Below are 12,177 nucleotides of genomic sequence, written 5' to 3'. Positions count from 1 at the left end.
AAGATGGGAAAAGAATAATTTTATTTATAGAAGGAAGAAGATAGAAGAATTAACATTTACTGAATAACTAGCATGTGGCAAAAATAGTTTGGCACTATCTGGATATACAAGATAACAAAACAGTGCCAAACTAAGCCAAATGCAACTCAGTTTCTACTTAATTCCTAGTTCTAATGTCGGTGTAGTTCTTTTTTATCTTAGGGAACTTCAGCGGGTTTCTTCTTTGTAACATTTCACTATGCTATAAAGCCAGGCTAGGTTCTCAAGTTTTTCCTATCTCTCTATATTAAACTTGGTCAAGTGTCTCATTCCCTCTGAACACCATAAGTGTGACTGAGAGAAATTGAGATGAACTGACAAACTCTTCATGGGGGAAGACTGTCTAAAAACACAACTCTTATTATTTTTGTTGATGGTGTTACTTTGAACCCAGACTCCGAGTAGGACATCTGAGATAAGGTAAATGAGAAGGCTGTACCATGACAAGTCTTCAAAGGAGACATAACAGAGGCAGGAAGGATCTTGCAGGAACCCACATCATGGTAAACCTGTGATCATCTACTTCCACCTAATTACAAGCAGGAACTTGCCAAACACATTGAGCAACTCTCCAATCAACTGCTAAACAACTCTGTAACCCATTAGCACCTTGAAAATGAAGAACATATATTGGAAAAAAAAGGAGACAAAAGGCATTTACATCTGTAATAGCAAAATACTGTCTTACTTGGCTTAAATTTCAAAGCTTAATAGTTTTTAGGAAGAGAGGAAAAATAATTTTCTCTCTACCCTTCTAGGTTCCTGCGAGATCCCCCTGTACTAGAAAGAAAGATTAACAGAAAAAATTAATTTCGCAGCTACAAGAGCCCCCACAAAGATGTGAGCCCCAGAGACAGCCAGGCAATTGATCAAGGCTTATATATTACACAATGCTGAGCTAAGGATAAAAAGGCAGGGGTCTGGGGCTTCAAAGGCGAGGAAGGCAATTCCCAGGAAGAGGGGAAGATCAAACGTTTGATCAAACATCTGTCCCTCTATGTAGGGACATGTCCAGATGAAAACTGTGGTCTTGGGTAATAGCTCTCTCATGGTAGAGGACCCCTTTCTAAATTTTTAGGCAGGTAAGGAGGAGGTAAAAAGCTTTTCTTGAGTCAGCTGCGTGTTGACTGCCTTCAACGCCAAATATTTCACACGCCAAAATGGCACCTTGTGGGGTGGTACCTTCTGCTTCACTTCAGGTTAAAGCAACAAAGAGTAAACATAAAAGTCCATTAACAAGAAAGGTAATTTAGAAAAGAAGCGCTGTGACATGAGAGGGGAAGTCTGCCACCTGCTGGCAGAAAAGCAGAATTGCATGAGTTCCCTGATCGCTGTTTTTTTTAAGGGGTGAACATCTAGACAGCATATTAAAAAGCAGAGACACTACTTTGCCAACAAAGGTCTGTCTAGTCAAGGCTATGGTTTTTCCAGTAGTCATGTATGGATGTGACAGTTGGACTATAAAGAAAGCTGAGCGCCAAAGAATTGATGCTTTTGAACTGTGGTATTGGAGAAGACCCTTGAGTCCCTTGGACTGCAAGGAGATAGAACCAGTACATCCTAAAGGAGATCAGTCCTGAGTGTTCACTGGAAGGACTGATGTTGAAGCTGAAACTTCAATACTTTGGCCACCTGATGTGAAGAACTGACTCATTTGAAAAGACCCTGATGCTGGGAAAGATTGAAGGCGGGTGGAGAAGGGGACAACAGAGGATGAGATGGTTGGATGGCATTACTGACTCAATGGACATGAGTTTGGGTAAACTCCAGGAGCTGGTGATGGACAGGGAGGCCTGGTGTACTGCAGTCCATGGGGTCACAAAGAGTCCGACACTACTGAGCAACTGAACTGAACTGATCAGGTAAGGTTCATAACATTAGATTTCAAATAAGTTATTATGTGAAGACATAAATTACAACCTATAAAAGGAGAAAGATTGAAGTAGGATTTCAGATTCTCTGTATGCTTAATTCAATAATTATTTTTAAAACAAGTAAAAGAGGAATACATGGAAATGATATAAGTAAATTATAGGGAACATTTAAACTGCTATGAAAATTTAGGATAATCCAAAACACTTTGCAAAATTATAAAATCTGTGGGGGAGGGAAAAAAATTTTCCCTCTACCCTTCTAGGTTACTGGCTGAGACTCCACTGTAATGAAAGACAGATTAATAGGAGAAAAACAAGTTTAGTAACATATACAGTATACTTCCTGTATATATCAGAGATACCCAAGAAAACTGAGTTAACTTTCAAAATGACCCAAGCCATCAGTGGCTGAGACGGCAAAGACTCCACCTGCAATGCCGGAGATCTGGGTTTGATCCCTGGGTTAGGAAGATCCCCTGGAGGAGGGCATGGCAACCCACTCCAGTATTCTTGCCTGGTGAATCCCCATGGACAGAGAAGCCTGGTGGGCTACAGTCTATGGGGTCACAAAGAGTTGGACACGACTGAGTGACTAAGCACAGCACATCACCTACATACCATCTTTAGCTAAAGACAAAAGATGCTGGGGAAGGGAAAGCCAGGTTTTTAGGCAAAGCTCAATAAACAAGGGTATGGTTGTTATGTGGAGTTGAGACTTTTATGAGTTTTTATGTGTTTATGTGCTCAGTTGTGTCCGACTCTTTTCAGCTTCACAGACTGCAGCCTGCCAGGCTCCTTTGTCTATGGAATTTTCAGGCAAGAATACAGGAGTAGGTTGCCATTTCCTCCTCCAGGGATCTTCCAGGGAACGAACCTGCATCTCTTGCCTCTCCTACATCAACAGGTGGATTTTTTTTTTAAATTACTGAGCCACCTGGGAAGCCCAAGAGTTTCAACAGACTCAGTCATAGCCCTCTTCCTGGTACAGAAAGGGAGACAACCCTACAAATGGAAATTTCTCTTAGAAGTGTAAATTGCTCTATCAAAGGGTAACTTCTGCTTATTTCTCAGAGTTTCTCTCGGGTCAGCTGTTCTTTTTCCTTTAGAAGAAAAACAGAAACAGCCTAAAATAACCCTGATACCACAGAGGCGTATTCTGGGGTTACAAATTCTGCTCCCTTTCAGATCCTACGTATTTCACTTCTGCAGCGTGTCGACTTTCAGCCCTCCTCTTTCTGCTGCTGCCATGGCAGTGTAGAGAGCATAGCCATTCTCTTTACTCCAGGCTTATTTTAATTCCTGCTCCTCCTGAGCAGCAGATTTGCCACCCCAAAGGTGTACCTTTTTTGCATAACGATTATTTTGAGCTGATTATTTCAGAGAAACAGCAGACACAGAGAAGCTTAGAAAACAGAGTAGACATAACCCTCGTAGCTCAGTTGGCAAAGAATCGGCCTGCAATGCAGGAGACCCGGGTTCGATTCCTGAGTCGGGAATATTCCCTGGAGAAGGAAATGGCAACCCACTCCAGCATTCTTGTCTAGAGATCCCAAGGAACAGAAAAGCCTGGCAGGCTACAGTCCACGGGGTTGCAAGAGTCGGACTCGACTTAGCAACTAAACCACCAAGGGAAAATTTACATTTTTTAATAAAAGAAATATCCATCTGCAACTCCCTTTGTACAAGGAAGAGAAGATGATTAAAGCACAAGAAATCTATTAATGGAGAATGCACTTAAATCTGAGTATCAACCCTAGGTCAGGTTTATCAAACTTGGCTTCCTCCACACCTCTTCTACACTCCTCCTTTTGCCTTTAGCTTCAGACGGTGTAATTCTAAGCCACCCAGGAGTTACTCACTCTCCCTTGGTATTGTACATGTCAATGAGCTTGTCTGTTTCTCTCTTGTTAGTTTGTCTTGCTATGGGGTCCCCAGTGGAGAATTTAGAAAGGTGGAGGGAAAATTATTTTTTTCTTCTCCTACACTCCTCCTTCTGATTCTAGCAATGCTAATTTAGTGTATCTCAGCTACCAGATTATTCACACTAAAATACATTCCAGATCTTATTTATTAAAAAAATAAAAGAAGCTCAAGGGATCTTTAGCAAGTTAATTACAAACACCTGATAATGGAGATGTTTCTACAATGTGGTTCAACACACACCTTTTAAAATATTACTGCTAAGTCATTAACCAGTTTTTAAAAAATAAATAAAATATATGCTCATGTTACTTCAAACATTATGAAACCTTAAAGGATGATGAAGTTGAAGGTTTCCTCCATAGTCTCACCCTCCCAAGCTCGGCTATCACCAGCAACAACCATCAACATCTTCTGGTATAGTTTCTCAAGAAGTTCCAATAACAAGCACATACACGTATATCTTTTCTGGAACTACGACTGTCCTACAACTTGCTTTTTCCCCCTAATTACTATCTTTTGAGCTTTTAAAAACGTTAACTCATACAGGTTTACTTTTTTCTTTTTCAAAGCTGCACAATATTTTATTATATATGTGTACCATAATTTATCCATGCACTATTACTTACTTAACCAATGTATACCACCTCCTGAGTAAATGAAAGTGCTCATTTTCCTACATTCTCATCACTCTGCTTTCTCTTCTTCATACAGTAAATTCTGGCAGCCTCAATTTTCACTATTTGTGAGCAATTAACCTGGAAGTTTTGTGACTTGTAAAACTCATAATTATGCTGGTGGCAGGAATTTGAACTGTTTACTTCAATGGTTCTCAAACTTTTGTAAGCCTCAGAATCATGTGAGGAGGGGGTTACTTGTTAAACGAAGACAGTAAAAGGATTTAAGGATATGATACCTTTTAGCCAGAAAACAAAATTATTGGATAAATTAAAAATATTAGTATATAAGACCTTATGGAAAACCTGAACAAAGTTTTTGGTCAACCTAATATCTGGTCCAAGAATGGCTTGTAAATGAATTCCCAACAAAAGGAATAAGCAAAAAACCCAGTTTGTAAAGCTAAAACTTTTTTCAGGAACTATTCTAGCTAACATGAAAATAGCTCACTAGATAAGATATCAAACTTGTCACTGAAGTTGAAAATGTGGTTAACTTGCTACATGAGGATAACACACAGGAAGCATGACAAATGTGCTTTGAGAAAACAAAAATCATATGCCTGGCACAAACATTTCCATACTTGCAAATCTGGAGTCTCAAGATGACCTTGGATATTTTGACAAAGTTAAGAGTTTAATGTATTTTCCTTAATTGAAGATATATTTTACTCAAACTGGACACATCATGATTTCTACCCCTCAAATATCACCATGTCTATCAAACATTACCCAATGTCACCTCCTATTCCTTTGAACGCCACAAAGTCTTCTGTTGATCTCTCTAACGTTTATATTCTTTCATTCTAGAAATACTGTTAGGACTTTAGCTTTTAAGCTAGTAGTAACACCTATTTCGGAGAAGACAATGGCAACCCACTCCAGTACTCCTGCCTGGAAAATCCCAGGGACGGAGGAGCCTGGTAGGCTGCAGTTCATGGGGTCGCTAAGAGTCGGACACGACTGAGCGACTTCCCTTTTTCACTTTTCACTTTCATGCATTGGAGAAGGAAATGGCAACCCACTCCAGTGTTCTTGCCTGGAGAATCCCAGGGACGGGGGAGCCTGGTGGGCTGTTGTCTATGGGGTCACACAGAGTCGGACACCACTGAAGCGACTTAGCAGTGACACCTGTTTAGGTGGTTAGCTTCTAAATCTCATTAGCATGTTATGAAAGCAGTGGCCATATCTCAGGAACTATTAATACTAAGATCTAGCTACTTCAGGTGTGGATGAATAAGTCTTTACTCTTTGGGTGGACAGAAGATCAAAGCTATTCAGAATTTATATCCTCTACTGCTATTATTACCAAGTACTTGGAATAGTTGGAATGCTAATATTATGTGTACTTTCATTTGATCAAATATTGAATACTTACTGAATGGTCAGTGATATGAAAAAAGAACAGACACTACAGTGTAGCCTGGTAGACTGCTGATTACCTTCATACATGCTCTCTTCTTTCTTACTAACAGACTCTCCATTTTGTCAGAGGGTGGTTAAGTTGCTCAGTCAAACAAACAAAATTCCTCAGCTTTCCTTACAGTTATGGTGACCATATGACACTGTTCCCTCCATGCACATGTAAGGAAAAAGTTTTGCTTATGGAGTAAGCATTCTCCTTGCTCTCACTTCTGCTGTCTGGAAGATGGAGATGTTGGCCAGGACTACTGCAGCTGGTGATCGTGAGAAAAGCCAAGGGCATTTCAAAGGCCTCTTCATACCTTATACCCCTTATTCAACACCAGTAACTGCCCATCTTTTGGATCTCCTGTTACACTAGAAAAATAAAATCTGTATTGTTTAATAAAGCCACCGATTTGGGGTCTCTGTTTCTCTTAGTCAAGTGCAACTAATAAAAAAGGATGACAAAAAAGCCACGCACCAATCCAGACATACCAGAACATACATTATAGTAAACAACATAAGAGAGTGTGCTGCTGCTGCTGCTGAGTCGCTTCAGTCGTGTCCAGCTCTGTGCGACCCCAGAGATGGCAGCCCACCAGGCTCCCCCGTCCCTGGGATTCTCCAGGCAAGAACACTGGAGTGGGTTAAGAGAGTGTATAAATTGCTACATTATGAGAAATCATCAGGAAATGCCACAGGAATTCAGGGAATACGCTTCACAGAACAAATCAAGAATTTAACACATGTGCTAAGAAGTCATAAATTTCTGTACTGATAAAAATTAAAGTTGAGTTATCAAAATATTTTAGAAGCCTATGTGATAGTGTTAACCCCCAGAAGCAGTTGTTTAAATCTTGGTTTTTCCCTGCCCTTTTTCTAAATATATCTAAATTTAGATTCAGTAGTGGGCTTTCCACTTACAGACTAGCACTCAGAAAACATCTGATATTATCTTAAGATAGAAGAAAGGAAGATTTTGTTAGAAGTTTATCCCTAGGAAGGAAACACACTAAGGTTTCAAAAACAGCACCAGCTATTTAAGGAGTAATTGCTGATGTTCACGAGGAAGCCATAAATACTTGAGATGTGTTTAAATTAGAAATGACAGTTTAAACTGGTTGGGGAGCTTCAAGTGGCAGTTCCATCTCCCTTATTCCTGCTGTCCAAATAATTTCCACCTTCTCTGTTGCTCTTTAGGGAATAGTGTTAAGACTATACATTTATTCTGGTTTTGTGTTTCCATTTTATTTCATTGGTTAGATACGTAGGCGTATCTCGGGAGAATCTCCCCACTCCAGATTTATACAGATATAAGTAACATACATCATTATAAATTTAGGGTATATAGCATAATGGTTTGACATATGTACATTGTGAAATGAATACCATAATCAGTTTACTCAGCATTCATCATCTTATACAGTAAGAAAGCAAAAGAAAAAAAAGTTTCTCTCTATGATAAAAACTTTTAGGATTTAATCTTTTAACCTTCCTATATATCCTACAGCAGTGTTAGCTACAGTCATAGTGTTAGCTAGGGTTGTACATTACAACTCTAGTGCTTATTTATCTTACTTATAACTGTTAAGTTTGTACCTTTGACCCCCCCCCCTTTCCAATTACTTTGGGAGAATTCAATAAAGGATAAGAGAAAACCTGAATGAGATTAAACCATCTCATTTCCTTTTTTGGAATTAGTTTCCTATTGGAGAAAAATAAGTATTAATCTGTTGGTAAAAAGTAAAACTAGAATATACTCTGCTAATGAAGAAAAAAGGAAAAGAGTTGATATATAAAAATTGGAAAGAGGTGCCATTTAGTAGGAGAAATTAAGTCAACTGGACAGAAATAAAGAATGAAGTAAGTAGACGTAGTTGGTGTAAGGCTGAAAATAAAACAAAACGTAAATTAAAATATGCTGAAATAAGCACCTATAAATCAGTGAGTGGTACAGTCAGCCATCCATATCTGTATGTTCCACATCAGTGATACAATCAACCAAGGACTGAAAATACCTGGGAAAAAAATTCCAGAAAGTTTCAAAAAGCAAAACTTGAATTTGCTCCTTCCTAGCAACAATTTACACACCACTTACATTGTATTTACAACTGTTTACATAATATTTACACTGTATTAGATATTAGAAGTAAACTAGAGACTATTTAAAATATATGGGAGATAGTGCATAGGTTATAATTAAAACTATTTACCATTTTATAAAAGGGCCTTGAGCATCCTTGGAGTTTGGTATCCAAGGGAGTGGGAACCAGCTGCCCAAGGATAGTGAGTGACTATTGTACATTCTTAAAGAGAGAGGACTGTTCCTCATTTCTTTAAAAGGTTACCTGTCCACCTGTGTTCTCTATCCTCAGCCTTCCTATCTTCTCTAGTACTCAGCTTGATTGATTATTCCCTTTCCTCCTTTCACTTCATTAAGCATTCTCACTGTCCTGCCTGCCAAAATGGGCACATTGCCAACCATTCAAAACCAAAGCAAAACACAACAGACACTGAAGGCATGAGTATTTTTGCATTTAATAGTCACTTTCTGGTCTTCACTTTGTTGCTCTTTCAGTGGCTGTCTAACGCACATGGCTTTGAGCTCAGCATGTGACCTGTGCAGACTGACACTGCTGACTCTGCCCCTTCTTTTTGGTAACGTGTTCTCTTTTCCCACATCTGAGATCTCTGTTTTCTTCACTGAACACCCGTTATTTGTCAGTATTTTCAAGGTTTCTCTTTTCATCCTCCTGCAAAGTTATGGATGAGAAATCATAACCATTTTCACTACTACTGCCAAGAAGTTAGACATTTCAGAAAGTACTGGTGCTAATCCCAATCTATCTTCTCAACTCCAGCACTACATGTTCAGTTGTTGTTGCTAATAATAGCAACAGGTAAAGTATATACTGTATATTACTATGGGCCACTATATGGCAATAATTGCTTTTCAAAGCTCTTTACTTAATGTAACTAATTTACGGACATTTCTACTTGGCTAAACAGGACAAAGTGAATTTGCTCTACATCATCCTTGTCTGCTCTCTCTCTCCCCTTTTTGATCTTGGCTAATAATGTAGCCGTTATTACCACTTAGTGTGCAATCCCCACAATGTGATTAATCTCTTTAATGATCCTAAATAATGATAAGCTCCAAAATGATAGCAATTATGCCCACTGTTACTTCATGTAACTTCATAACTACCCCACGAAGTAGGTAGTATTATTATCTTCCAATTAATAGGTGAGCAGAGTCAGAGAAGTTAAAAAACTGGCCCAAGATCACATAGCTTGATAAATGAGAAAGGCTAGATTCAATGCTAGGTTTGTATGAGTTCAGAGTTTGTATTGCCAAGTCCTGTTGATTTTATCTCGAAATGTTCATCCTCTGAGCTCTCATTTCTAGTCTAGGCTCTAATCATCTTTCACAAGGAATACTGCCAACATCCTCCTAAATTATTTCTTTCTTTCCAGGCACTCCCCTTTCACCTTTTCCTAAGTGATCTTTATAAAATAAACTTTTGAGCATGCAATTATCCTGTCCAACTACCTTTCATGACTCCCCACTGCCTAAAAAATAAAGGGCAAACTGTTTGGAATGGCTTTACAACATTCCTTTACAATTTTGTCTCCTTGTCCACATTCCCTATCTCTTCCTTCCAAATACATATCTGTATATTATGCTGCAGCCACAATACTACTTGTCCTTATGCCTGAATTAATATTACACATTATGTATATTTAAAGATTACGGCTTCATTGTGGATTTTGTGAAGGCATTGACTTTTTTACCTCTACTTGGTTTAGAATAGAAGTGATAGACCAATGCACAGTCCAAGTACATACAAGAAGGTACGGCAATGTGGGTTTTTTTTTTCCTCACACATGTACATTTTTGGTTTGGAACAAAAGGAAGCCACCAATGTTTTCTATGCAGGATAGCTACATAAACAAAATGAAAATTTTGAGATTAGCAACATTTGCTCTTATGAGTACAGAAATGGAGAAGAGACTATTCAATAATAGTCCAACACTAATTTAATCCTAGCAATAAGCAAAACTATTGGCATAAGAAACATGTGGGGAATTAACATTTTAAAAACTTTTATTTATGAAAGAATATTTTTGTATTCAGCCCAGGGCCAAGAGCAAAGATTGGGACAAATAGTTTCTGTGCTCAATTAGAACATATAGTTGAAGCTAAGTATTCTCAGACATGAACCTAAAGTTATATTATTTAGTACAGTGGTAAACTGTCAACTGATCTGTCAATACTAGATCCTAGAAGTTCACGTGGGTAGTACATTATTGGGAGTATACACAGGATTATTCACTCCAGTAAGTACCAAAGAATGCAACTCACTGAGAAAAACTGTCTTGATGAGTGGGCTCTAACTAAAACACAAAACATCCCCAACTTTGGAGCAAATATTGCCTATAATAATGCACCTCAAATGGAATTCTTCAAATACTGTCTTACAATAAAATTGGAAATAAATTTCTAAAACGTTATGTAAGAGGTTTGGTGGGGGGAAAAATGAACACAAAGATTCTTCCCAGCAGTTTGAGACAGGAAGGAGTAACATTTCAAATACAAAATAAACTATTCTGAACTCCAACTGGGTTAAGTGTCATTTCTTTAACCACTGACAAGTTACATCTTGTCATAACAGAGCTCAACCTAGCCACGATGCAGAAACCACCATCAGAATTGGATTGTTGCAACGGTTTGACCCGGGATGCCAGGAGGAGGGCGAAACATCCCCAGGAAGTTCCATTTCTTGAAAAAGCGGGTGTTGCTGCGGGAGGTAGTTTTTTTCCGAATTACCTATTTGCTGCCTTTTTGTTTCAAATAGAGATATAACTAAGCCCACGGGAAGCCGAGAGCTGCTGTCAAGGGTCCAGACCAGGACATCGGGCCGGCGGGGTCGCCCCAGGCGGGACGAACGGGTCCCCAGTGCGCCCTCAGCATTCCAGCAGCGGTCGGCGCGGGAAGGCGAGGCCGGACGGGCCACCCCGACCCCTCACGCGCCCCGGCACGACGAGCCCCCACACTCACCATTTCGATGATCTTGGTCTTCCGGCCTGTTTTTCTCTTCAAGGTGAATATGTACTGGGCCAGCACCACCCCCGCCACCAGGGCGCACACGCTGGCGCTCGCCACCGCGCCCACCCTCGCCACCGCCGCTCGATCCATGGACCTGGCCTCCTTCGCCTCGCGGTTCGAGAAGAGGTCGCTGGATGGCCACCGGCCTCAGAAACGCCGGCCGGTGGACAAGCCCGGACGCCCCGCCCCTCCTGCACGAGCCCCGCCCCCAGGGAGGTCCCACCCACGAGGGCCTGGCGGCGGGAAGCCGGAGGGAGCCGCAGGAGCTCGCCTGCACCGGAAGCCAAGGTGGGGAAGAGGGTCTTCTCAGAACCTGGGTCCGAGGAACTGCTCAAGGACAGAAAAGGGGAACTGAACTAAATTTCTCTCTCTGCTAATGAGGACCAGGCAGTGGTTCATTCCAGCCCCGCCCGCTAGAAATCTGATGCCAACCATCACTCAGAAATAATCCTCGGCCTTCCACCCTCCTCTGATACTCAGGACTACAACCCCCAGAAGGCATATGGGGCGTTGCTATCTGACTTGCGCAGTAGCTTGGCTGTAAAGTGCTATGACAAGCTGCAGGGTGCAGCAAAAGAAACAAGGGAATAAAAGGCGATCTACAGAATATGAGAAAATACTTGCAAACCGTTTAACTGACAAAGGGTTAATATCTAGTTTGTGTTAAAAATGTCAACAACAACAAAACCGATTAAAAAATAGGCAAAAGACTTGAATAGACATTGGTAAAGAAGCTTATAAAGCTTATCAATATCATTAATCATCAGGAAAATGAAAATAAAAACCACAATGAGGTATCACTTCACACAAGTTAGGACAGCCACTGTCAAAAAGACCAGAAAATTAAGAATGTTGGTGAGGATGTGAAGAGTTGGAACCCTGGTGCACTGTTGGTGGAAATGTAAATTTGTGCAGCCACTGTGGGAAAAGGGTGGAAGTTCCTCAAGAAATTAAAAATAGAATTACCATATGATCCAGCAATCCTGTGTCAGGGTATATAGTCAAAAGAATCGAAAGTAGACACTCGTAGAAATTTTAGCCCTCCCGTGTTCACTGCAGCACTATTCATAATAGCCAAGATGTGGAAGCAACCGAAATGTCCATCAAAAGATGAACTGATAAGAAAATGTGGAAATACATCAAACGTAATACT

General features: G+C 40.2%; 1 protein-coding gene across 4 annotated transcripts in view; it reads right to left on the bottom strand.

Annotated features, from left to right (window-relative positions):
* Nucleotides 1-11,163, bottom strand: part of NT5C3A (5'-nucleotidase, cytosolic IIIA) — a 41,630-nt gene extending 30,467 nt beyond the window's left edge. For 3 of the 4 annotated variants that reach the window (XM_068972733.1, XM_068972737.1, XM_068972735.1), the window contains exon 1: nucleotides 10,977-11,163. In XM_068972733.1, coding sequence (XP_068828834.1) covers nucleotides 10,977-11,114 — 138 coding nt within the window. In that variant the 5' untranslated portion in view covers nucleotides 11,115-11,163. The remainder of the gene's footprint in view (nucleotides 1-10,976) is intronic. The other variant, XM_068972734.1, reaches the window with a different exon arrangement.
* Nucleotides 11,164-12,177: the final 1,014 nt, after the last annotated feature.

This window comes from Capricornis sumatraensis, chromosome 5 (assembly GCF_032405125.1).
Source record: "Capricornis sumatraensis isolate serow.1 chromosome 5, serow.2, whole genome shotgun sequence".
NCBI lineage: Eukaryota > Metazoa > Chordata > Mammalia > Artiodactyla > Bovidae > Capricornis > Capricornis sumatraensis.
This window is presented reverse-complemented; position numbering and strand designations above follow the sequence as displayed.